Consider the following 26,757-nt stretch of genomic DNA (forward strand, 5'->3'; position numbering starts at 1 on the left):
TCAGCAGGACCGTGCCACAATCGATTAGTGATGCCTGCCACGGGAATGGGCTGGGCACGGTGACAGGCATTATACTGGAGCCCCGAGCTGCACACCAGTCACTCCCAGAGGGACTGCGCTGTGCCGACCCTGGGGACTGGCCACCCTTTTGGGGACCCCTCCGCTGTGCTATTAGCCCCCCTTCCCATGCCTGCCTAGGCAGGGCCTCCTTCCTGGTCCTGCCATCTAAAGGCCTGGGACAAGGAGCCACTCCTCCTGGACCCTCGTTTCCCCATCTGGCCTCTGTTCTCCAAGGTCCCCCGGCTCTGCTTAGGAGGAGGCCCATTGTGCCGACTCCCAAGGGCAGGGAAGACAAAGGAACATTTAATCAGATATTAAATAGGTAAGAGACAAAGGTGAACCCAGATAAAATGGAGAAGCTAATTAGTGACATTGTTCTCCACAAGGCCTTCCCAGGAGAGTTTCAATTAGGTGGCTTCTCCTGGGTAACAAGTGTGGGGAGGAGGGAGAACCAGGGAAAGAAGCTAGAGGCTCCGCCCTGTGGAAACCCACTCCCACCCTCAGGCTGGTTGCTTTACACATGGCCGCCCGGAAAGGCAGGCAAACCTGGGGTGAGAGCTCGGCCATCAGCTGTAACATGGCCCTCTGCACGCTTGGACTTTAGGGTCTTGGTTAAAATGTCCCAAAGGAGCCGGGTGTGGTGGTGTACGCCTGTAATCCCAGCACTTGGGAGGCTAAGACAGGAGGATCTTGGTTCGTGGCCAGCCTCAGCAACTTAGTGAGGCCCTGTTTCCAAATAAAGACTAAAAAAATAGGGCTGGGGATGTAGCTCAGAGGTAGAATGCCCCTGGGTTCAATATCTAGTACTGCAAAATATAAAAAATAATAATAATAATAAAATCAGAAGGGCTAGGGGTGTAGCTCAGAGGTAGAATGCTCCTGGGTTCAATCCCAGTAACCACCACCACCACCACCACAACGACAAAAGCCAAAAAGAAGGACCTTGGAGGAGACCTTGGCCTGGTTCTGTTTAGTTGAGTTGAGTAATTTTTCTTTCTTTTCTTTTTCTCCTCCCCCTCCCCTTTCCCCTCTGGCACCGGGGATTGAATGCAGGGATATTGTACCTCTGAACTACACTCCCTAGCCCTATTTCATATTTATTTTGAAAGAGGTCTTCCTAGGTTGATAAGAGCCTCACTACTTGCTGAGGCTGTCCTCGAACCTGCGATCCTCCTATCTCAGCCTCCCAAGGACCGAGAGTACTAACATGCGCCACCACGCCCGGCTCAGTGCATCTTTTCAAAGAGACCTTAGGTAAAGCAATTTAAACGCCTCCCCAGAAACACCACCAGTATTAAAAAATTCAGGTGCCCACTTTGGGGGCTCCAATTTGCCTGGACCTGGCCCCCGACCTCCTAGAGCCGCCCCAAGAATACTACACAATGGCTTCATCACCCACGGGCAGACCTGGAGGGGCCTGAGATCCCCTTGTTGGACGGATGGGGAAACTGAGGCTTGGAGAGGAGGGTACCGCCCAAGAAACACTAGTGAACAACAAGGAGATCGACAGGCGCAGCTACTCAGGGCCGCAGAGGGACCAGACGGGGACCGCGTCCTCCCCAGGGCCCAGCGGAGCCGGGCACAACTGCACACCGAGGTGGAGCCCGCCGTCCAGGAGAAAGGGCTCCGTCCAGGCTGGCTCACAGCGCCCACCCCTGGCAGGACGTGGGCCCCGCTGCCTGGGGTGCGCCTGGCCGGCCTAATGACCACGAAATCGGCCCTGCACAGTCAGCCTCCAAACCCGGACACAAGATAGCCCAACCTGCCGGCCTGGCCTGGCCGCCCCTCTCTGCGGGCCTCTCCCAGACCCTCGGGACACATATCTCGTAATTCCCCCAGGAGTGTGTGGCAAAGGCTGTTAGGCTCGCTTCGGCAGAGACAAACCACTGTAGGGCGGGGAGGAAGAACTCTGCTTTCCCGAGTCCATCCACGTGGCCTGGGGTAGTAACAGCCTGGCGGAGCACGAGGCATGGGCCGCGGGTGCCGGAGCCACTCACCTCGGGACTTCATCCCGATGAAGCGGTTCTCCACGATGTCGATGCGGCCCACACCGTGCTTGCCCCTGTGGGAGGGAGGGCAGGAGACGGGCTCAGAGCCGAGGTCTGGGCACAGGCGCCACCCGCCGAGGGCGGCTCCTCAGAGCCACACGCAGGGCGTAAGGCTCCGTCTCAGCCTCGGAGACCCAGGACATCTGAGCCGGGGCACTGGTCCACGTGCCCCGAGTACAGATGGGTAAACTGAGGCCCGGGTGCAGAGGCATCGCCTGGTCACACTGAGTTCCATGTGCTGCTTGTGTCACACTGTCCCGGGGTCTGCCCCTAACGCAGAGCCCGGGAGCCCTGTTCTGGCCGACTCCGGGAGGCGGACGGCTGTCTCCACAGGCTGGGAAGGAACTGCAGGGACTCCCCTGGCAAACCATCTCCTTAGTCCACGAGACGCCGTGCCCCTGGGGCTGGGACACAGCCTGCCCTCCTCGGCCCCCGGCCCCCGGCTGTGGCCATCAGGCACCATGGGCGGCGGCGGCGGACCCCGGGGCACTCACGCGATTTCGTTCAGGTACAGGAAGAGCTCCAGGGAGGTGTGGTGGGTGGTGCCATCCTTGACGTTAGTCACCTTCACAGGGACCCCTGGGGCAGGAGGAGAGCGCGGTGAGCTCGCGCCCGCCACCCCGCCCTCTCCCTCTGCCCGCAACGCCTTAAATACATTTGACAGATATAGAGTCCAAATGAGTCCTTCAAAGCCCAGTGCAGGGTGAGGCCCGCTGGGGAGGGGGGGAGAGAAGGGGCGAGAAAGCCCCCCGGAACGAAAGAACAAATGCAATAAAAAATGCTCTCTCCCACCCTCCCATTCTCTCCGGCCGCTTTGCATTTAGGGTCTGTGAAACTGGAACCAGGCCCTGAACTAATTGAATTTCACACTCCACCATTGTCTACGGGGAGAGGACCTTCTGTCCCACCAGTTGCCCGGGGCCGCCTGGCCGAGGTGCAGCCCGGCTCGGCGCGCCGCGCACGCGCACACGCACACGGCTGTCAGGCGGACCCCGCGCCCCGACCCTGCACCCCAGACCCGCCCGCAGCCATCTGATTGATGGGGTGAGCCGGTGCCGCGCAGGCAGCAGGCGGGGTGTCGAGGCGCGGCCGGGGAGCCTGAGAAGCGGGGTCTGGGGTGGCAGGAGGCGCTGCCGGACCCGCCCCGCCATGTCGAGGGGGGTGGCGGCGGCGGGGAGGGGGCCGGGTGGGCTCGGGGTTGACTCTGAATAGCGAGGGCACTTTCTGGAGCGGTGTGAAATGAGCAATAAATGTATAAGGGGCTAACAAGAGAGCTGTAACAGTGACAAAGAAAAGCTGTTCAAAGTTGGCGCTAATCCCCCACCCATCTGGCCAGCTCATTACCATGTAGCCAGCCTTCGGGTGCCAATCAGCCCTCAATAGGGCCTTTCCACTCTTTATTAGCCGGGCGCCGCTCGGAGGGGCTCTGCTCAAGGCCCTGTCAGCGCCGCCATTCTTAACCCCCATTTGCAGGGGTTTTATAACTTGGTTGTAAATTGCTATTAAATGTAAGTCGGCCCAATAATGAACCTTAAGCCCCTCTCGCCACCCCCCTCCCCCTCCCTCTCCCTCCCCCCTCTCTGGCCCTATTATGGCCTTCTCTGGGGCCGTGGATGGGGCCTGCCTGGGAGAGGAGCTGACATTGTTGGGGCTGCTGCTGTAGAAAGCCTCTTAGCCTTGAAAATAGTTAATAATTAGATTAAAACTTCAAATAAATTAACTAGCGAGTGAATGGGGACTCCCTCTCTCTTCCTCCCTCCCTCCTTCCAGACAGTCCCCAAATCATTAGAATGGGCCACATTTCTTCCGCAGCTCTGCCCACAGGGATGCCCTGACCCTCCGGGATGGGCTGCCACAGCCTGGCGCCCGGGCGGGACCTCCCTCCCCAGGACGCAGGGAGCTGCCGCTTGGTCCATCCCACCATTTTCTCGGGGAAGTTGCTCAGAGGGGGCCCTGGGCCTGAGAGCCAGGTCTGCGATGTACCTACAGCAGCCTTTAGGCCCCCCCAAAAAAAACCCTTGGCCCTTGGGGGGCAGGGTATGAAACTCAGGGTTAGGACAGCTGCGGGGGAGCGAGGGGCGCCCACAGGCGTGGCCCGGCTCTGGGAAAGGCCTAGAAGAGTGGACCGCTCAAGTCCAACAGCCTGAGATCTCCGCACCAGCCGGCCATGCTCAACACCTCCGAGTGTCGCGTCTGTGGCCGGTGTGACAGGTGAGGCCACGTGTGAAGGGCACAGCGGCGAGCAGGCGGGGTCTGAACCTCCGCTTTCTCTGCCACCAGTCGCTTCTCTCCCCCGACCCTGCATCGTGGAGGTGCCCTTGGGGAAACACTGAACTTCACAAGCCCCCTCCCTCTGCCCCTTGCTCCAGCCTGGCAGCGCTGCTGTGGAGTGCAGGGCGAGCCTCCCTGCCTGTGCTGGGGACGCCTCTAGCTCCTGCTCACCACCTCCTCCAGGAAGCCCCCCAGTCTCTACAACCTCCTGGACCCCTGAGCTGTCATTCCAACCCAGGCAAGCCTTGCCTCTCCTGCTTCCTCCAGGGCAAGAGACGCCCCCAGCTCCCAGCTCAGGGTTGGGCACACAGGCCAGACCAGCAAATCTCCTGCTGAAAGCAAGGATGATGTGGGGAGACCAGGACACCCGCTGCTGCTCCAGGGGGCCAGCATGGCAGTGGGCTTTGTTTCAGCACTAGGCATTCTACCTCTGAGCTCTACCCAGCCCCTCCCCTCTTTTCATTTTTGAAAGAGTCTCACCGAGTTGCTGAGGCTGGACTCAAACGTGCAATTCTCCAGTCTCAGCCTCCAAGAACTAGGGTCACAGGTATGCGCCACCAGGCCTGGCTCCCGAGTGGCAGCTCTGAGCCCAGAAGGGTTACAGGGCTGGCACTGAGCAGCTGACGTGGGCGCTTCCCCTACAGGTCTCATCCCAAGCCAGGCAGGAAGCAGGCGCTCTTAGGCCTCTGGTTTACACAGGAGGAAACTGAAGCCCAGGAACGTTGAGTGACTTTCTCAGTCTCCAGACAGCCCGGCGAGTGGCTGCTCAGAGGCTGGAAGGTTCTTGGGTTTGCAGGAGTGTCACTGTCTAGGCGCAAGGGCTGTCGGGAACCTGGAAGCCCCTGCCTGAACCCTGGCTCCCAGCAACACCGGAAGGGTGCAGAGGCCCTCGGCAGGAAGGAAAGGAGCCGGGCCCCGCGAAGTGCCACCGAGGCGACACTCTGGAGCTCGGCGGGGGCACACACGCACCTTTTTTGAATTCGATCTCCAGGGTGTCTGGGCTATTGGGGGCCTTGGCCGGGTCCTGGGTCTTGGTGTAGAGTCCCGGAGGCGCTTGGTTCTGATAAAGGAGAAAGAGGTTAGAAGAGGGGGGATCCGGGGCCACCCACAGCCCGGACACCTGCACCCCAACTCCCAGCCTCTGCCCCTCTTGCTCGGCTCCAGAACTGGGGGGCCTCTGCCACTTCTGCCTCAGTTGCCCCCCAAGTCTAGCAGGCTCCCCAGCCCCCAGCCCAGAGCGGGCCCTGCTGCCGGGGGCCTGGGAGACAAAGGGCTCGGGAAATCAGACAATTTTTCCCCTCAACTTGATCTCATCTCTTTCTTCGACGCCCCCACAGCTGGAGGTAGAATAGCAGGAGAGAAACAACTCGGGCACACACACGAAAAAAGAAAAAAATAGAGAAAGAAAAAAAAAAGTGTGACTGGGGAGAAGTGAGACGCATCCCGCGCGCACGCCGGGAATTGGGGCTTATTCTGCGCGGACCGCAAAACTAATGACTGCGTGTGACCCCAGCAGGTGCTCCGACGCGCCGAGCCGTCCCTGGGGTCCCCGGGGTTAATACTCCCAGGGAGAGTGGAGCGCGCCAGGCGAAGCCCATTTGAAAACACATCAACCTTTATGTATATTTGTTCTCGGGCGCGTTGGAAACCGGTCTTGATGGGGAGGTGGCGGGGCTGCGGAGGGACTGCGGGCCGCCGGGGACTCTGGGAACTCCCTCCAGTCTCCGGGCCCCCGGCTCCCCCGGGCTGTGGCCTGGACACTGGCCGCCGCGGGGCAGGACGAGGGGGCCTACTGCTCAAGGACTGTGGGGCCCACGGGCTGCTGTCCGGGGAACTGTGGTTCTTTAAATTCTTTTCCAAACCTGCCTCATATTTACTTTCCGTTCCCAACGGCTTAGGTGTCCTTGGCAGTCTTGTTTGGTAAGAGGCCAAACATGGCTGCCTCATCAACAGAGGAAGAAACGGAGGCTATGGGGCAGCGCCGGAGTTGCCGGTGTGAGCCCTGGGCAGGAGGTACCCAGCACGTGGCAGAGAGCCCCGCGGCCCTCAGCAGGTATGTGGTGCACTTTAGGATAGTAGAAAACACCCAAGCCCCGAGCCAAGGCCTCAGGCCTGGCGGCCTGGCGCACCCTTGTAATCCCAGCATTTGGGAGGCTGAGACAGGAGGATTGCAAGTTCGAGGCCAGTCTCAGCTACTTAGTGAGGCCCTCCGCAACTTAGTGAGACCCTGTCTCTAAATAAATAAAAAATAGGACTGGGGGTATAGCTCAGAGGTAGAATACGCTGGGTTCAATCCCCAGTATTAAAAAGAAAATTAAAAATCAAAGCGTGTAGACTGTTTTTTTTTCCTTAAACTGGGCATGAAATCACACAAACGGCAGGACGCAAGCACGCGGTCGCCACGCCAGTAACATCAGTACTTGGGAGGATGAGACAGGAGGATCGCAGGTTTCCCAACCAGCCTCACAATTAGCAAGATGGTTTCCAAATAAAAAATAAAAAGGGATGGGGGGTGGAGCCCAGAGGTACAATGCCCTTGGGTTGGAGGTTCCCCCAAATAAAGGAAAATGCCGAGCAAGGCCTGGTACAAATGGTAACACACTGCGCAGGGAGAGGGGCTGGGACAGGCCGCGGGCCTTCTTCCTGAGAGTGGCCTCCGGCGGGGCCACGGCAGCGCCCGTGGGCCTTCTGCGCGCTAGCCCTACACTACCTCGACCAGCCATGGAAAGTACCACGTCCCAAGGAATCTCTCCATCCTGGGCAAACCGGGACGGCGCATCCTTCCGGCCCTGTCCCCGAGCTCAGGCAGAGGCCTGTGACTGAACCCGGCCCCACCCGAGTGCAGGTGGCTCGGGGCGGCCTCCCTGCACCTGCTTTTATTTGTGTGGCAGATACAGGGACCCAGAACCGACCTTAGAGACAGACCTCCCGGCCTGATGATCCCCCAGACCAGAGCGGAGGCCACAGGCCACAGAAGACACGGGGTGTCCAAACCACATCTCGGAAGCCAGCCCACGGCTCTTTCCGGCATCCCGGTGGCTGCGGTGGCCTGGTCCATGCCAGGGGTGAGTGTCGTTGGCCACTGGAGGCCCCCAGGCTGCTCAGGGACAAGCCAGGCTCCCCCCTAATGCCACTCTCGGCCCAGAGGTAAAATGAACAGGGTTGACCTCAGGGTGACCACCGGGGCTCCTGGCCCCTCGCCCACCTGCCCAGGACCCTCCCTAGGTGGAACTTAAACCAGGATGCCAGCACCCAGGGCCTAGCCCACCACCCCTGCTCCTGCCCGCCTGCGGCCATCTTCAACTGGGAAGTCGCCACTCTCTCCTGCCTACGCTGCAAAGCAGAGGCTGCCGCGCTTACATTTGGAAGGAGAGGAGAAGAAGAAGAAGAAGAAGAAGAAGAAGAAGAAGAAGAAGAAGAAGAAGAAGAAGAGGAAGAAGAAGAGGAGGAGGAGGAGGCGGCGGCGGTGGCGGCGGGGCAGCCACCTAAGGCCCCGATTAAATAAAATAACTAAATAGAAACGAATGGCCCCTAACTAAATAGAAACGAATGGCCCGGCTTTGCATCGAGGTGGCAGGGGCGTCTGCCTCCTTTTACTCTCCCTCCTAAAAGCCCAGTTCAAATGACAAATAGTTTGTTGCTGAGTATCAATGCCATCTCTTTATCCATCCCAGCAGGAGGGCTCACTTCCCATGTCATCCTTGGGGGGACTGGAAGGAGGGAAGAGAGTGCAGAGAAAGAGAGGGGGAGAGAGAGGGAGAGAGGGAGGGAGAGAGGGAGGAAGGGAGGGAGGGGAGAGGGCGAAAGAAAGCACGAAACAGGAGGAATTGGAAGCAAATGGCCCATGAGCTAAGCCGCGATGTAGAGCCTGATCGATGCCGCACATGGTTTATTCACCCATCAGCTCCGGCGGCCGGGCTGAATGAGCCCTTTCACTGTGGGCTCTATGAAGTTAAAGCAAGTAGATTTCTATCTTTCTTCGCATTAGCTGCCTCATTGCCCTTCAATCAGCCCTCACGGAGGCAGAAAATGGCTCAGCCATCTGCCTGCAGACCCTCCTTCCGTAGGTCTCCGGCTTTGGGGGGGGAGGGGGAGGGGCCGGGTTCCCTTAGGCTCCCAGAGCTCCTCCCCGGGGGGCCCGGGCTGCTCCAGGAAGTCCAGATCAGAGCAAGCCGAGGTCCTGGGGTTCAGCTCCCCCAGCATGGAATCCATGCCCCGCGGACAGGTCAACCAGAGGGGACCGCACTGGACCGGGCGCCTCTGCCAGAACCGTGACCATGGGCGAGCATCGCTCTCCCGGACCCGCCCCAGCTCAGCCCGGCCTTTCCTGTGGGTACTAGGGATTGAACCCAGAGCATTCTACCTCTGAGTCACCCCTAGAACTACTTTATTTTTAATTTTGAGGCAGAGTCTCGCTAATTTGCTGAGGCTGGCCTTCATCCTGTGATCCTCTTGTCTCAGCCTCCCAAATCCTGGGATTACAGGTGTGTTTACAGGTGTGAACCGCCACACTGAGCTTTTTTTTTTTTTTTTTTTTTTTTTTTTTTTAACAAAGCCTTGCTAAGTTGAGAATCTTAGTAAGTTGCAGGGGCTGGCCTTGAACCCGAAATCCTCTGCCTCTCAAATGCTGGGATTATTATAGGCATCCAGCACCATGCCGGGCTCTATGCCATGTTATCCTGAGCAGGGAGGGCAGGATGCAGGCCCAGGGGGTTGGGAGGAGGTGGGTGCTTTCTTGATTTTATTTCTTTTTATTTTTTTGCAGTAGCAGAGATTGGATCCAAGGGTATTCTACGTCCGAGCTCCACCCCATCCCTATTTTTTACTCTTTATTTTGAAACAGGGACGTGAGATTCGCACCCAGCTTTCCCCTTCCCGCCTCGTCTCGATGGATGGCAGCATCCTCAACAAAAGTGCTTGGGAGGGTGGGGTGGAGGCCAGCCTCGGCAACTTAACGAGACCCTCACAGGTTAAACCTTGTTTCCAAATTAAAAAAAAAATAAGGGGCTGGGGTATGGCTTAGAAGTAGAACATACCTAGGTTTAATCCCAAGTAGAAAAAAAAAAAAAAGATAGACACTTTAGGACTTGCTCATCCACCCACCTCCCTGAGAGGGGATGGGCCTGGCACACTAAATGACAACCCCCGCGGGGGTCTCAGCGCCAGCTGCCTGAGGGCGGTCTCCCTCTGGCCTCAGTGTTCTGCTCCTCAATCCTGAGGTGGTCTATTCTTGGGGTTCCTCCTCTCTGATGGGCTGCTGAGAGGCGTGGAGAGTTTCCCAGCGTGCTCTGGGCTGGGCAGGACACCCTGCCTGGAAGCCGCTCTCTGCGGCCCAGCCTCCCGGGGGCCCCCCTCGGCGCTGACTGACTGGCTAATTAGAGGTGGCTGGCCTGAGCGTCGTGGGGTCAACAGAGCATGAACTGGAAAAACCCGTGGCCAGCAGGCAGCGGCCCCGCGGGGCCCATCAGCTCCCAGGGGGCAAGGGTGCGGGCTCTCCGGAGTGACAGGCATGACCCTAGGGGGCTGAGAGTGGGCAGTGGGCGCCAGCAGCCAGAGTCCTGGGGGAGGGGGTCACTGCGCTGGGTCTCGGTTTCCTCACCCATAAAATGAGGGTGCCCATGGCCAGTATACAGGGCAATCAAGGCAGGATAAAGAACCCCAAAGCCAGCCGGATGCCAAGGCTTCTCTCAGAGCAAAGCCGTCTGGTGCTGCCGGGATCAGCAAGACAGGCACCCTGGGCCTGGGGGAGCCATCCCAGCCCCCGAGTGGGGCTCCTGCTCACTCCCTTCTCAGCCAAGCCACCTGGCACCCTCCCCTCCAGCTGGCCTTCCTGGATCCCCCAGACCCAGCTGCCAGAGCCTCATCGTCTCCCCCCCCTCCAAACTCACGCCCTCAGCCAAGCACCCCACCCTCCGAGCAGCCGCCCAGGGGCTGGCTGGAGACACACTCCCCCCCCACAAAGATTCTTCTCTTCCAATGAGAGATTCCACCCTGCCCCCCACTTCCATGATGGGAGGGGGGGACACAAACATGCCCCCAGCCAAGGTCAGACACCCTAAACTTCAAACAGGGCTCGAAGGCCCAGCCTGGCCTGCCTCGGAGTCTGAGGATCAGGGTGGCCAGGACAGGTGCGGAACAGAGACCCAGACAAATGTGTCCGGGGCTCGAACCCCACCCCCTGGGCAGGCAGGGGCTGGTGGGCGCAGGCCGGCCCGCCCACGATCGGCTCATCTGCATAATTAGTTCTTTACCATCTCACAATCGGACCCTCTCTCTCCATGCCGCCTTGAAATATTTCCTTCCTCTATTCATCTTGACAGCAATTAGAAAAAGACACCAGGAAAGGGGGGGGGGTCCTGCAGTCTCAGCGCGGAGAGGGCAGGCCGACCGGCCGGTGGGACACAGCTCCGGCCCCACGCCCGGCCCCCCGTGAAATTTCAAATTAGGCTACAAGCACATCACACAGCATCGGCACGGAGCGCTACCACCGGAGGCGGCCGCTCCCACGTCCCAGGCAGAGGGGGATTACCTTGGGGTTCTCCAGGATTCCAGCCTCGTAGCTGTTAGGGGGAGAGGGAAAGAGGGCTGAGCTGGAGAGGGACACGGCCAGCCACACACCCCACCCTCTCCATCGCCCTCCCGTTGTGCCCACAAGTCTGGTCTGCCTCTTTCTCTCTGCTGCCAGGCCTGCCTGGAACATTCTGGGGCCACCCCAGTTGCCTGTGGAAGCTGCGTTCGGGTCTTTGGGGTGCAGTCCCAGGGATCGGCACAGGGGGGCGCTGCTCCAAGCGCCTTCACAGGCGGGGCCCCTGCTTTTCCACTGTGGCCGGTCAGGAGGCTTCAAAGGTCACTACCTCCGAGATGGCCTCCCCCAGCCCCCAGACAAGGCCTGGACACACCTCCCGGGCCCCGCCGGCCGGGCCTCACCTGATGTGCATGAGGTTTTCATCCATGCTCCACGGGCTCTTGGGGGTGACAGGGATGGGGATCCCGTGTTGCTGCAGAGAAGACACCACAGAGGGCAGGCTTGAGGCTGCTGGAGGGGGCACCAGGCCCAGGCTCGCCGGCCCCACCTCCTCGAGGGGGCGGGCAGACCTTGGGCCCCCTCCTGGCCCCTGCCGGGCCCTGGCATCCTCAAGGAGAGAGCGAGGGCTCCGTGGCAGGACTGGCCAGCATGAGCCGCAGGACGGTGTGGTTGGGACTTTGCGCAGGGGATGCTGACCTTCTAGAGGGTTCTGTGAGTCCACACTCCGGGGGTCTCCCAGGCCTGGCTCACTGACCCCCACTAACCCCATGGGTGGGGGCTAGAGCGGCCTGAATGCCCACCTGTCCCCAAAGTCCACCGAAAAGGAGAGGTGTGTATGAGGCCACCCGGCTCCGGGCCCTTACTGATAAGGTGGGGCTCGGCAGCTTCCGGGGCCCCTGCTCTCCAAGCCCGGGGTGAGAGTCCCGGCCTCGCTCTGCGGACCCTGGGCGGGACACCCGGGGAGACGCCCACATCTCCACGCGGCTCGGCCCTGGTGGTGAGTTTTACTTTCTAAATGGTCTAACCCATCGTTATAGGAGACCCCCCCTTCCCAGCTGGCTGCCACTTGGAGGGCCGGCCTGGCTCAGCGCTGGGGGGTGAGCTGGTTGCCTTAGCGACCCTTGCTGCCCTCGCTCACCTGCCTGAAACCTGCTCGGCTCTCCAGCCTCCCGCAGCCTCCCGCAGCGCTGATTTCCCCTTCGCAGGGAAGGGAAGAGCCCAGGCCAGCGGCCCGGGAGCCATGAGGCCCCGGGAGCCATGAGACGGGCGCTCTGCCCCAGGCCCCGGGCAGCACCTCGGGCCCAGTGGTCTGAGTGGGACCACGGCCAAGGCAGCCCTCAGAATCAGCATCCCGGGGTCATCTCTGCTGAGGGCTCTGCTGCCATCACTGTGTCTAGAAATCTCCCCGGGGAGCTGCTGTTTCCTTTAGGCCCCTTTAAACTTAAAATAAAGCTTAAAAAAAAAAAAGGGTAATACCCCCTGGATCCCCCACCCCCAGTACTGGGGATGGAACCCAGGGGAATTCTACCTCAAGCTATACCCCCAGCCCTATTTCTTATACTTTATTTTTGAAACAGGGTCTCACTGAGTTGCAGAGGGCCTAAGTAGCTGGGGCTGGCCGCAAACCATAGAAAAATCCTCCTGTCTCAGCCGCCCAAATGCTGGGATTCCAAGCGTGCGCCACCACGCCCGGCTTGTTTTTAACTTACTTAAAAAAAAAAAAAAAAAGACTACAACCTACCCTCGAGTTTGGGTGCTCCTTGGTTTAAACTATAAATGCACACCTCATTTCCAGGTTGTTCAATGTTGGGGGGAGGCATGCATCCCCCCAAACTGCCCACAGTCAAAGCTGCCCGGCGTGGGGCGTGGGCCTGCGTGTGCAGGACGCGCTGGGCGGCCCTGTGCTGCCGGCCCGCTGGGCTGTCCTCTGCCCATCGTGGGGGCTGGGGCTGAGAAGGGTGCCAGCCCTGGTCCCCGAAGCCTTTGTTTTGGGGGTGATGTGGGACCCCTAGCCCTCGCTTTCTCACCGGGCCTCCATCAAGCAGCGAGGAGAGAAGGAAGGGGCTGGGGGAGAAGGACAGGTGGCCCCAACTCAGCGGAGACCCAGCTGCCAGCAAGCTCTCCTAGACCCTAGAGACCTTTATTTCTGGGTCCCTTTCTGTCCTGCAGTCCGACCCCACCCCGAATCTCTCGTGGTAGCTGAGGATGAAAAACAAAGCCGCCTTCCACATAGGGGGCAGGAGGGGCTCTCAGTGTCCCACCCCACACCCTGCCTCATTACCACTTAAAACCAAGTATGGGTTTGGCCGGCTCTGAGCGTTTCTCTCCCGGACGAGGGATTCGGGGGAGACGGGGAGAAGCAAACAGCGGGGTTTCCGAGTCCACAGAGCACCTTTTGGCCTTGGCTGCTAACGGGTCTTGAAAACCGAGACTTTCAAAGCCCCATTGATTTTCGTCTCCTCTGTCTCGGATCCTGCCTGGCTCTGAGTTTTGGACAAAGCCTCGTGGCTGCTCAGCTATTCTGACGGTTCTCTGGGTGGCTCCGTCTCCCTTCTGGCGGGCGCTCGGGGTTCCCAGCTCCCAGAGAGCAGGTGGGTGGGTGGGCGTGGGGACCGTGTTCACCTCTCCCTGACCAACTTTTCCTGTTCCAAAGATTGTCTGGGATGGGCGCGAAGCTGAGTGCCTTCTCCCCAAAATCTGGAGGGGGGAGGCGGCTTGTAGGAAACAGGCACCGTGCGGGTCAGCCCTGCCCCTCCTCCTACCGAGGCTCAAGCCCTGAGCGTGGCGAGGCGGCGGGGGCTGGGGGCTTGCGATTCATTATTCTTAAAGACGAGACCTCATATTCTGTATCGCGGCGAGGAGAGGCCTAGCTAACCTCCGCTCCCTTAATAGGCCGCTATTTGACGATTTGTTTGGCAACATATGGGTTTACTCTAGTAAATTTCCCTCTTAATAATAAAACAACAGATGGTGGAGGGGTCTTCCTCCCGGCACTCCAGGTCTTAATGGGATGCTGGCGGCAGGGGCTGGGCTGGGCAGCCCCGCCGCGTCCCCTACCACGCAGCACCTTGGCTGTCGCGAGCATGCACAGCCAGCCCTGGCGACTGCTATTTAAAACCTGAGCAATTTTCTGGTGTGCATCTAGTGGCTTTCCCCCCCCGTCTGACTGATTGACGCTGTTTGTCAAGGGCTGCCATCGAGTCGCTAGAAAGAAAGGTACCCTGGGGAGAGGCTAACGTTCTTGATGTAAAACTTCTAATATGTTTTATTGCAACTTGTACTTCAAAAAGGGCTGGCGTCACAAAAGCCTTTGTCTGCCGCTGCCCCCTCGGAGACTTACCTGGTCCTGGGAGAGCTCTAGGGACAATTAGCAGCCAGGTAATTAAGGTGCACAGAGCGGCCGAGGAACCCACCCACACCGCACCGACTGACACATACCGCAGAGTCGGTGAGCAGGGCTCTGGTCTCCCTGGGAACGGGCAGGAGCCAGCTGCCCGCTGGACGGAGGACGCCCCTCTGAGATGCCTACCCAGGAGCTGGACACGGCCCAGGGGAGAGGCGCTGCCTGTCCGCGGGGCGTGATGGGCCCAGGAAGATTCAGTTGCTCATGGGCTGAGGACCTGGTTGGCCTTAGGCCACTGGCCTGCAGGGCCCTGCGGGAGGGAGGGGCCTGGGAGCGGGCAAAGGATGGCCGAGGGTGGGGCTTTCTGCTTACCTTGGCGTATTCCATAAGGTCATTGCGGCCCTTGAAGCGGTTGTAGAACTCGGGCATCCTCCAGGGAGCAATGACCTGGACACAGGACCTGGGGTCAGGGCTGGGGGGCCAGGCCCGAGCCATGTGCTGGCTTCTCCTGGCCCGCAGGTGGCAGGCTGGCCTTCTGGGAAGGGCCACGCCCCCCCGCGTCCCCACAGAGGATGCTTCCGTGCAGGTGGGCGGGGAGACCCTGCTAAGCAGTGTGAAGGCACCGCCCGCCACCTTAGGGGTGCCCTGGGAGTCGTGAGCTCGGCAGAATGGCTGTTTCCCCCTCCTCTGCCCCAGAGCAGGCCTCGGTCTCCCCAACTAAACCCTGCAGGTCTGAACTAGACTGGCCGCAAGGTCCAGGGGCAGCCGCTTTCACCCTGAAGTCACCAAGCCTGCGCCTCTGAGTGCAGAGCCCCAGACTTGGGGGGCCAGGCGAAGCTGCTGTGGTGACAGGCGGGGCAGGGCCCCAGCCCGGCGCAATCCCTGGGCTTGGCCTCTGTGGACAAAGACCCAGAAACTAGGCTCGCTGGTCCCCACGCAGCTGCTGGAGGCTGGTGGCGGCCGCCTCGCTCACAGCACGTCAACAGACAGCTCTGTCCAGGGCCAGTCAGCACTAGGCACCTGGGTCACGATGCATCCTTACAGCTCAGGCCCGGAGCTCAGCCCCTGACAGCTGCCGGCTACAGGGACACAGGGAGAGGTGCCACGGAGAGGAAAATGGAGACTCCTTAGTGGGGCCTGGGGTCTGGGGAAGGGGCAGGTCTCCTGTGGTTTTAGCCAAAGCGACCAAAAAAGAGCTCAAATCCAGACCTGCCCGAGGCCAGGACTGAAGAGGCACACGCTATGTCCTGAAGGGTTGGAGGAAGGAGTGAGTGGACGGATGGACAGATGGACGGATGGATGGATGGAGCCCAGGCCCAGGTCGGGCGGGGCAGGAGCAGGTAGACACTCGCCACCTGTGTCCTCACACTGGCAGGAGGTTCCCGAGATCCTGAGGATTCTAGTTCCCGGGAGGGATCTGAGACACTAGGGGTCTGCCAGAGGCAGTGGGTGGCCTCCCGAGGGCTGGGAGGGCCCCCGCAGCCTAGACATGGGGGACAGCCCCCAAGTTACAGCGAGATATCCAGGGAGTGCTGGAGATCCTGGGCTGAAGGGTCCACCGCAGTTGACTGCACCTCCGGGAACCATGAGTAGCCAGGGAGATGAGGCCACCACGGACGCCGCCAGGTGTCTAGGCACCCCGCCCCGGGCACCCGCCCCCAGCACTGTCCCAGCCCCCCCGTGCCCCTCCCCGAGGGCAGAGCAAAGCCTTACCTTAATCTGGGGGGCCAGCGAGTAGCAGGTGAGCTCAAACCGCACCTGGTCGTTCCCCTGGACACAGAACAGAGGGCTGTCAGAGGCCTCAGGGCCGGGGAGGGTGTTCCGACAGGCGGCGCCGGCAGAGGGCGCCCTTCTCGAGTGTGCCCACCCCGCCCTCACGCCTCTTGCCCCCTGGTGCTGTGGGCGGTGGGGATCCAGGATGCACGCCTCCACATCCCAGTGCTGTGTGCTGAGTTGTGAAGGCCGTGTGTGTGTGGGGAGAGTGTACAGCGGCAGGTGAGGGTGGAGTGCGCACCGTCGGGGCCTGGTGGGTAGAGCGTGTACACAGAGACGTGCAGAGGTGTCACGTGTGAGAACGTGTGCAGAGCGCACACTTCTGGGAACAGGGCAGGCTGAAGGGAACACACCCGTGTTGTCACGCCCGTGCACAGTTCCAGGGCGCCTGCCTGAGCGTGCAGGCCCCTCGGGGCTGGGGGCTCAGCTGGACATGCTCCAGGTACAGGAACGAACAGGGAGGCCCTTCCCCAGGCGTCCCCCCGCCAGGCTGCCCACACCGCAGCCTCTCCCCAAAGGCACCCTACCTGCCCACCCCGCCCTGGCACTGTGGCTCCTAATACCCATAGAGAGGGCAACCTTGCCACTCCTCTGAGCCTCAGTTTACCCAACTGTACACGTCTGTCCGATCAGGGGAGGAGATAGGACCAAGTGACCACGGAGAACCTCTTGCTTCTCAGCTCCGTTCTACGCAGACAGGGAAACTGAGGCCCAGAGAGGCAATGGACAGCCGGGCAGCACCCCACCCCCTGGCACGGGAGGCCCGGTCTGCTCCCTCTGCCGCCAAATCAGTCAAGCCTCCCAACCTCGGTGCTAGAGACTGAACCCAGGGCCTTGACCTCAGGGCTACACCCCAGCCCTATTTTATTTTTTATTTGGAAATAGGGTTTCACTAAATGGTTGAGGGTCTTGCTAAATTGTCAAGGCTGGCCTTGAACCTGTAATCCTCCTGTCTCAGCCTCCCAATCCCCCGATTACAGGCGTGGGCCACCATGCCCGGCTGGGGGTGCACACTCTCCCAGACATGCCCGGGGCCACGGAAGAGTGGGTCAGGGTGGGTGCAGGCGGCCACGGTGCAGCCAAGGGAAGATGGCCACTGCGCGCGCCTGCCCGCCTCGCCGCCGAGCTCGGAGAGGCTTAAACGCTATGGAATAACAGAGGGACCTTTCGCCTACTGTGAAAACTGCATGGCGCAGCCAGGCCGCGGCGGGAATAACATGTTATTTTTCCAGAGCCTTGTCAGGCGACGTGGAAACCCAGCTCCCAGCCCTCTCTGCAGAGCCCGGGCGCCGTGTGGAGCCGGGCGCTCCCTCCCCACCAGCCAGCCCCGCACCAACTCAGTCCCCAAGCGCAGACCTACTGTGTGCCGTCACGCAGCAGCAGCCAGGGACCAGGAGGGCTTTTTTAAAAGTTGTTTGAGTGTGTGTGTGTTTGGGGGGGTACTGGGTATGAAACCCTGGGACAGTATACCTTCAAGCTATACCCCCAGCCCTATTTTTTATTCTTTATTTGAAACAGGGTCAAATGAAGTTGCTAAGTCTGGCCTCGAATCTACAATCCTCCTGTCCCCGCCTCTCAGGTACCGGGAGTACAGCCGCGTGCCAGCACGCCCGGTTATCAGCAGGACTTTCACCTTCATTTTACAGAGAAGAAGAAGGAAGGCCAGCGAGGTGGAGCGAGGTGCCAGGGGACACACAGCAAGCGTGCCCCTCCTAGTACTGTGCCCTCAGATGAGGAGCCCACGGAATCCTCTGGTGCCCCACGGCATTAGCATCCCCGTCTGGATGGGAACAGAGGTGAGGCCGGCAGGGACACCCAAGGTCCATGGCCAGCCCGGCTCTTGGAGCGGCGGCAGCCCCCCGCGCAGAGCAGATGCCTCTCTACCTCGCTCCGGCTTCATGTTCCCCAACACAAAGGCCAGGCCCACGGCCGCGCCTGCCCATCCAGACACCTCCAGGGGACCCCCATCTGCTCAGGAGCCCGAGACTGGCTAAGAGGCTGAAGAAACAGGTGTCCTTGGTCGAGTGCCCTGGGCAGCGCCAGGGCTGTGCAGTCCCTCCCGGGCCCAGCTCCAGGGGATTCTCAGGGAGGGGTGCTGGGAGCCCGCTGGGACCACAGGGCTGAGGGGACCCCCATCTGTCCCGGGACAGGCCTGCAGATGGTGTCTCTTACGGACCCCTCACCCCACCAGAGTGGGGGCTCAAATTTCCAGGCCCTTCCTCCGAAACCGCAGGGGGCGGGTCTGCCCAGCATCTGTGCAGGGGCAGGGAACCAGAGACCCGGGCGTGCTCACGGCGGGGCAAGGAAGGGCGGAAATGGCTCCTTGGCTACCAGGTACCGCCTGGGCAGGGCTGGGGGGCAGCTGCCCCTCGCCTTGGGGCCTCTGGCTCCTCCTATTCCAGCCTCACCCTGTAGCTCCTGCAGGGTTAGTGTCCCTAAGACCTCAGGGCATCCAGCCAGCCCACCCTGGGGTGCCCCTCGGTGCTCAGAGCAAAGAGGGCGCTTGATAAATATCTGAGGAGGATGGACATCTGGGAGCCTGGGATGAGGACCCCCGAGTCCACTGTGTCCCCGGGTCTGGAGTTAGAGCTGGGCCAGGCCAGGGCTCAGAGGCCCCGGGCGAAGCTGAGCCATGGTGCCGGCCACTGCTCTGCACACAGCCACATGGCCTTCCGTGTCCCTCACTCGGCCATTCTCTTGGACATCTGCTTCTTGCTAGACAAGGTCATAGTGCCCACCCCAGCTGGCTAGGAGCCATGCCCGAGGGCTCAGCCCCACCAGCCCGGCTCCCCACCTTCACGCCCCATCCTCAGAAACGACCTCCAGAGACTAATGGGGGCTTCCCAGGTGCTGCACAGAGGGGAGACTGAGGCACGGGCGTATATTTTGCCAGGCCAGGTTGGCACGGGCTCCCTTCGTAGCCCCCATGATCATCCCTCAGGATGCCCCAGAGCCCCATGTTTCTGATCATCTCCCCTGTGGCCCGAGTGTGGATGGCAGGGACACCTCAGGGTCCCGAGCAGTCCCAGCATGCTGCAGGCTCTTCTCAGAACCCGCGCCCGCCGACCCTCCTGGGGAGCAAGACCCCGGTGCTCCTGGCTTCCTCAAACCCTGGCCTCTGCTGCCCTCTGGTGGCCACATGGAAGCATAGCAGGCTTCTCCCAGGAGCTGTGAGCTAGTGTGTGTATGTTGGGGGGGGGCTACCTGGACGCCAGGAGCTGGTCAAGCCCAGCCAGATCCACGGGGACATCTGCCAACGCCCCCTACCAGGCTGGACGCTGTTCACCCCCATCTCAGCCCAAATGCCTCCCAGGACAGGGAGCTCCCTGTCCGGCTCATTCCATCGGCAGATGAGCTGGCTGGCGCTCCTTAATTCTGCGCTGACTTTTGCTGCCACCTGCTTCCTGTGGCAGATTCAGCAGGACCAGGGCCCTTCCTGAGCCTTAAGTGCCCAGCCCCAGACCATGAAATTATCCCACCCCTTGCTCCAGAGCGCCTCACGAGCGGGGTCCTATCTTTCCTTCCTCTCTCTCTCTCTCTCTCTCTCTCTCTCTCTCTCTCTCTCTCTTGCAGTACTGGGGATGGAACCCAGGGGCATTCTTCCTCAGAGCTACACCCCAAGCCCTACTTTTTATTCTTTACTTTGAATCAGGGTCTCACTAGGTTGTGGAGAGCCTCACTAAGTAGCTGAGGCTGGTCTGGAACGTGCGATCCTCCTGTCTCAGCCTCCCAAGTCCTGGGATTACAAGTGTGCGCCACCATGTCCGGCTTCCTATTTTTATTTCTCTCTTACAGATGAGGAAGCAGAGACTCCTGGGGGTGACTCACAGGACATGGGGAGAGTGGAGCTTGGATTTGAATCCAGCGGTGCGGGCCCTGGGCCTCTGATCTCTCCTGACCCTGATCAGTCTCCTGCACCCCCTGTATGTGGCCCTGGCATGGGCGGTGGCACAGAGGTCCGTGCCCAGGAACCTCCCCTCTCCTTGTCAGATTTGCCAGCATCTGACTATCCGGGGCGTTCATGAGACCTATGGCCGTGTGTGTGTGTGTGTGTGTGTGTGTGTGTGTGTGTGTAATGTCCACCAGCCTCTGCCTTCTGCCATCCACCCAGCAGTTCCCCAGTGCCCCCCGGGGAGTCGCCAGCCATCCCCCATGCAACCAGGGACCCTCCACACCACCTCACCTCATTTGTCGCCCTCAGGCTGCAGCCAAATACCCTTACTGTGGCCCCAGCCCCGAACCTACTGCTTCTCCCATGACTACAGCTTCTGCTCTATGCTCCCAGGAAAACCGTCACCGGGGCCTCTCGTCTCTGGGCTTTGCCTCGGCTGTTCCCTCTGCCCGGCACACTTCCCGTACCGTCACTCATTCACCTGTTCAGCCCTCCAGAACCCTGAGCAATGCATTCTGTGGCTTAAGCCTCACCCTTCCTATTTTTCAAATGAGAAACAGGCACAGTGGAGAGAAGCCCCTCACACACACACAAGGCTCAGGATAGGCAGACAGCGCTGGCAGCACGCAGAGCACAGGGATCGGCGGCCTCAGCCCCTCTCGTGAGGGAGGTGCAGCCATCACCTGGCCCCAGTGTCCTCCTCTGCCCGCCCTCTGGCCCCTCTGGCCCCGCCGGTCCACGTCTCACCTTGCCCGTGGCGCCGTGGGACACGTACTTGGCCCCCTCCCGCTGGGCGATCTCCACCTGCTTGCGGGCGATGCAGGGCCTGGCGAGAGAGGTGCCCAGGAGGTAGCGGTCCTCGTACAGCGCGCTGGACTGCACGGCGGGCCAGATGAACTCCTCCACGAACTCCTTGCTTACATCCTCGATGAACACCTGCGGGAGGGGCCCGTGAGGAGGAGCCGCACGCGGGGCCCTGGAGCCTCAGGCGGCCGCGCGATGGCCGATGCCTACCGCAGGTCAGGCGAGCCGGGTCCCAGCTCTGCCCTCTGCCCTCGCATCCAGCAGGGTCCATACCACACCCACGGCAGACATTGCTAATCCATCTGGAGACGCCACTCAGCTGAAACTGGCCACCCTTAGGCCAAGATGAGACTTTGTTGCCACTTTAGTTGTAGAGCAGAACGTCTCAACTCAGCCAAGGACCTGAGCCTCGGCTGGAGATGGTTTGGGTTGTCACCTTGCCAGGTCAGGGGAGGGGAGGGTTTCTGACACCCAGAGGGTTAGAACTGGGGATGGGGCTGGGCTGAGAAACCAGGGTCCTGAGGCAGGGGCCGTGGTGCACGCCTGTAATCTCAGTACTTGGGAGGCTGAGCCAGGAGGATCACGGTTCGAGGACAGCCTCAGCAAGTAGTGAGCCTCTCATCAACCTAGCGAGACCCTGTTTCCAAACAAAAAATAAAATCAGGCTGAGGTGCAGCTCAGAAGTAGAACGTCCTTGGTTTAATCCCCAGTATTACAAACGAAAAGAACCTGGGGTCTTGAGGAGGAATGGTTCTCACGACAGAGACTGGGCGTGGTGAGGGGGGTCTCCATGGGGACATGCACACAAATGGTGAAAAAGCAATGCTGATTCTAATGTTCATCTGCAAGAAAATTAATATCAAAAATTGCAAATAACCGGGCGTGGTGGCGCACGCTTGTAATCCCCGCGCTTGGGAGGCGGAGACAGGAGGATCGCGCAGGTTCGAAGCCAGCCGCGCTGGCTTAAGAGACCCTGTTTCCAAATTAAAAAAAAAAAAAAATAGGTCTGGAAGTGTAACCCGGAGGTACAAGGGCTTCCAGGAACCTCAGTACCACCCAAAAAAAAAAAATTTGCAAATACCTGGGCATGCTGGTGCACGCCTGTAATCTCAGTACTTGGGAGGCTGAGACAGGAGGATCGCAGGTTGGCAGCCAGCCTCAGCCACTTAGTGAGGCCCTCTGCAACTTAGTAAGTCAAAATAAAAAATAAAATAGGGCCGAGAATGTAACTCAGAGGTAGAAAAACAAAAATTGCAAAATAATAAATAAGAGAGGAGAGAGGTTCTGGACCCTAAGGACGGAGAATCGCTTCTCTAGAGTAACGGAGTTGAGCCCGACCTCGCGTCAAGCCTGCAACAGCTGGGCTGACCCTTCCCTGTACCCACCTTCCCCCTTCCTCCCTCCTCCCTCCTCTCTGGGACTTGGGGGACACCAAGGAGGGATCGTCGAATTCCCGGCTGCGGCCAGGGTGACTGCGGCGTTCTGCTCTCCGTGTCTCATTTTTTATGTTCGTCGGGCGCTGTCCCTAGGGTCCTGCGGAGCGCGGGGCGTGGGGCGTGGGTTCTGATCGGGCAGGGGTGAGTGGGACGGGCTGGTGACCTTTCACACCCTGCCGTGCCCCCCCAGACGCTGCCCTGAGTACATGTGAGAAGGGGCCAAGATGGGCCCAGCCACAGTATTCACCCAACATGGGGACAGCACGTGATCACTGCACGATCAGGACATGCGCGTGGAGCGTCCTGATCCTGGTGAGGGGAGGGAAAGGCGAGTGACGGACCTCGAAAGAATCGAGGGAGGGTGGGTAGACGACGCTGCATATGGCAGAGGGAGGATGGGTGGATGGGTGAAGGATAGGCGGATGGAGAATAGGTAGGTAGATGGAAGGTGATGGTGGATGGATGGATGGACGATGAATAAATAGATGGATAAAGGGTAGATGGGTGATAGTGGATGGACCGATGGATGGATGGAGGATAGATGGATAAAGGATAGATGGATAGTGAGTGGATGGATAAATGGATGGGTGGATGGAGGATGGATGGATGGATGGATGGGTGGATGGATGGATGGGTAGATGGGTAGATGGGCAGAGGATAGACAATAGACAAATGGATAGATGGTGGCTAGTGGGTGGGCAGAGGGGTGGATGGAGGTCCGGCCAGCTGGCTGGCAGACGATGTGTAGGTGTGCGTGTGAATGGGTGGACGAGGACGTAAGGGCGGGCAGGTGGAGGAGCTGGGAGGCGGGCGGGGAAGACCTAGGATGGCAAGTGGGTGGGCGCTGAGGCCACGGGAGGCGGGAAGGCGCACACACCTGAGCGCCGGCCTCGGCCTCTGCTCCTGGAGCGAGAGGACCAGGTGGCGGGCCGCAGGGTCAGGAGTGGCACCGCTGCCCTGTGCCCCCGGCCCCGCCCTGCCCGCACTTGGTACCTTTTTGGCCCCGAGCTTCAGCGCCTTCTTCCTGGCCTCCTCGAAGTCCTCCTTCTGGCCGATGTTGGCCTGGGGGGCAGAGGCAGAGGCCCAGTGAGTGGGGGGACAGGGAAGGAGGTGCTGCCTGCCCCGGGGCTGTCCACTCGCAGCCACTCTCAGGCAGAGGTGACTTCCCTGGACAGCCAAGGCGAGGGTGGGCAGGAGAGGACGCAGCCCCGGTGTGGGGGCTGAGGTGCTGAGCTGGCCTCTGCCCATGCTGATGGGCGCTGGCATGGGCTGTGGCTGTTCTTACCTGGTCTAAGGCTCCCTGACACCCAGCTCTGTCCTCCTGCCTTCTGGGCAGCCCAGAGGCAGGAGCCTGTGCTGTCCCTGCAGCCTGGGCCCCGCCTCTGCCTCCCACCGCCCCATTTAGACATGGGCTGGACCCTGGCCTGCGGCCCAGGTGCTGGCCTGAATGCTCTCTAATTCTCAAGGATTCTGGAATCTTCCTAGAGCCCAGCTGCAGGTGTTTGCCCGAGGTCACACTCAGCTTTCCAATCGGCTGGGACAAAACACACACCCCAGGCCCCTGTGTCCACTCAGCACCAGGACTGCAGCTCTCCACAGGGCCACAGGCAAAGCCCTTCCTCGCCGGGCCTCATCTTCCCGTCCCGGGGTTAGCTATGGTGCTGTGACCACCACTGTTAACTTCTGACCACTCAGAGCACCAGCTTCCCTTCTGAGAACAGAACCATCTTTTTCCTGGGAGAACCCCTTTCCTCAGGGCGGAGGGGAGAAAATCACGTCTCCCGCTCACTGCAGGAGCGGGCCCGTGACCTATGCCTAGCCCCTCAAGGTGCAGCCATAGTGACTGGTGCTTGGAGGGCCATGGCGCAGGCCAGAGCACCCTTGGGCCAACTGTCTGGCTCTGGGGCAAGCCCTCCTTTGCCGGGAGAGCTAAGCTATAATAGCACCTATGGGCATCCTTGCCTGCCCTGTAGCCAAGAATGTAGCCAAGTCAAACTAGAAACAGATTTGGATAAGCACCTAGATCCAGCCTTGCCTGAAGCCACCATACCCGTGGATTTCTCAAACGCAGACACACAGGGAGCGCACGAGCTCATCAGAAGTGGAGCCGGTCTCAGGAGCGTGCTGGGTACAGACCCGGGATGGAGGCTTCACAGTAACCTCTTACCCACAACCTGTCTGCCGTCCCAAAAGTAAGAGAATTCGTACAATCTTAAGGATCTACAACCTCGGCTCCATTACCCGAGGCTGATGGTGGACCTGTGGAGGGGAGGGCCCTGTGCCCTGACCCTGACCTTGGGCAGCACAACCAAGGTCACTCCCTCCTTGGCCTCCTTGGGCTGTGGGAGGCAGTCCCATGGGTGTTCACTTTCGATCCAGCAAGGAGCTGTTTTGGCAGCTCTGGCTCGAGGGCGGCTTAGAGAGGGGCATCCCGGCCGGGGCGCGTGCGTGGGAGCGGACAGGGAGGCCGAGCGGGCGGGCGGGTGGGCGGGGCCTCACCAGGTAGGCGATGACATCGTAACCTTGCTCCTTCAGCCACACGAGGATGCAGGAGGTGTCCAGGCCGCCGCTGTAGGCCAGAACCACGGAGCCTTTGCTGGACATGTCTGAAAGGACAGGAGGATCTGAGCACCCCGGAACCAGCCAGCGAGGAGGGGGCCCAGCCTCACCTCCGCCTCAGTGACCTCCTCTCAGGGGGTGGGGGCAGGACACCTCCCTGCGTCCGCCCGCCTGGGACTCTGACCCTGCACACGCAGCGCAGCCTGAAAAAGCTGACGGCAGCCCTTGCGGCTGGTGGGGGCGGCTGCTCTGGGGGGCTGGCCCCACTGCTGAGGCCGCAGGGCAGGGAGGGGCCCGGCCCTGGCAGCTGCTGGGTAGGACAGTACGGGTGAGGCCCTGGGGCCTCGTGGGTCCCCTGGACCCCAGTCATGACCCCATGACGTGGGTGCTGTCATTCCCACCGGTAAGGCAGACAGTAGGGCTCAGAGGGGTGCCCGGACAGGGTCACAGGGTGGATGTGGGTCTGGCTCCGGAGCCTGGGCTTTTCCCAGCATGTAATGGGGCCTCCCACCTGCAGGAGGAAGGGGATCCTGGGGTTGGGGAGGCACCCTGGGAGCGCTCCACCCGAGCACAGGGAGCCTGCACACATTGGAATTTAGGCTTGGTGTTGAGAGGAGGGGCCCAAACCACCTCTGCAAATTCAATTCTGGAGATGCTTGGAACTGTGCCGGTGGGGAAACTGAGGCTGGGAGGGGGAAGGAGCTAGGTGGGGGCAGAATCCACCTCTGTAACCTGGGGTCCTTCCCAGGAGCTGTCCCCCCGCAGCAGGGACAAACGTCCGGCTGCCGGCCCCGTCCCACTCCTCAGCTGCAGAGGAGCTCCCCGGAGGCACCACAGCTGGCTCTCCCGACGTCCGAAGCCCTGGTTCTTCTACCAGAAGGCTCTCTCGAACCCCTGGCTAGGCCGCAGCACCCCCTCCCTGTGCCCAGTGCTCACCCTGTGGCCCCGAGGGCAGGCGCTATCGTACCCACTTTGCTGAAGAGGAACCGAGGGTCAGAGAGGCCAGCTCACCCGCCCAGAGTTTATGATGGTCAGCGGACAGCAGGGACAGACTTAGACCCAGGCCCAGCAGCCTGCCCAGCGGGGCATTTTGTCTGGCCTGGAGCGTCTCCACTGGACTACATCTGACCGAGGGCAGAGTCAGCTGGGGGCCTCGCTAGACACTACTGTTAGTGGCACTGAAGTCCCTCCAGGGCCCCACAGGAGCCCAGAGGGCTCAGTACCCACGGCCGCCATTGCTGACATGGCTGTGTGCTGGCCTGGCACGAAGGAGCCTTCCTAGGCTGCCCAGTCTCGTGTGGGGGTTGGACTCACACCAAGGTGGACTTGGGAGCCCAAGCATGGTGAACAAGGAATTCTGGACATGGCCCATGGCCCACCGGCCAGCCGCCCCAGGCCCTGCTGCCCTCTGGACTTAGGAGGGGAAACCCCTCGAGGAGGAGGGCGGCGGGGGCAGGGTGGTTCTAATGGTGACTTCAGCCTCCACTGGGCCTTCGACCACCTGCCAGGCCCTGTCCTGGACTGCCCTGGACCTGGGCTGCTGGTGACTCCGCAGGCCCTGACCCCGGAGCTGGCAGGTAGTACCATGGCAACCGCAGCCAGGCAACGGGCCCCAGAAGATGGAGGAGAGGCGGGAGGAAGGGAAGGGCCAGGAGGTACCTGGGACTGGAGGTGCGGGTTCCTGCGTCCGTAATCTGTTTTCACGGTCTGAAACACTCTGCAAAAGAAAAAGCTGTTCAGCCGCCTGATGCGGCGGCCCAGGGGACCCGAAGCCCTGGCCGGTCCCCGCAACCATCAGATCCCAGGAGCAGCCCGGCTGAGTGGGGAGCCCAGAGCCACCCGCCCAGGGTGGGCCTCAGGAGGCGCCCGGAGCGTGCGTGTTCTCCCGCTCCTTCACCCTTTATTTTATTTTATTTAGTACTAGGGATTGAACCCAGGGGCATTCTACCTCGCAGCTATACCCCCAGCACTATTTTTTTTTTTCATTCTTTATTTTGAGACAGGGTCTCACTATGTTACCAAGGACCTCATTAAGTAGCGGAGGC

At 60.6% G+C, this 26,757-nt stretch overlaps 1 protein-coding gene across 1 annotated transcript in view; it reads right to left on the bottom strand.

Annotated features, from left to right (window-relative positions):
* ASS1 (argininosuccinate synthase 1) overlaps positions 1 to 24,757 on the bottom strand; it is a gene marked incomplete at both ends in the record, with an annotated part of 43,835 nt that extends 19,078 nt beyond the window's left edge. Inside the window, 10 exons of the mRNA XM_080709662.1 lie at positions 2,058 to 2,122; positions 2,603 to 2,687; positions 5,349 to 5,439; positions 10,909 to 10,939; positions 11,307 to 11,377; positions 14,621 to 14,695; positions 15,962 to 16,018; positions 20,661 to 20,849; positions 23,147 to 23,215; positions 24,653 to 24,757. Of these exons, the coding sequence (XP_080565788.1) occupies positions 2,058 to 2,122; positions 2,603 to 2,687; positions 5,349 to 5,439; positions 10,909 to 10,939; positions 11,307 to 11,377; positions 14,621 to 14,695; positions 15,962 to 16,018; positions 20,661 to 20,849; positions 23,147 to 23,215; positions 24,653 to 24,757 (838 nt within the window). The remainder of the gene's footprint in view (positions 1 to 2,057; positions 2,123 to 2,602; positions 2,688 to 5,348; positions 5,440 to 10,908; positions 10,940 to 11,306; positions 11,378 to 14,620; positions 14,696 to 15,961; positions 16,019 to 20,660; positions 20,850 to 23,146; positions 23,216 to 24,652) is intronic.
* Between the last annotated feature and the right edge of the window lie 2,000 nt (positions 24,758 to 26,757).

The sequence above is a fragment of the Muscardinus avellanarius genome (genome assembly GCF_963383645.1).
Source record: "Muscardinus avellanarius genome assembly, chromosome: 13".
Lineage (NCBI taxonomy): Eukaryota > Metazoa > Chordata > Mammalia > Rodentia > Gliridae > Muscardinus > Muscardinus avellanarius.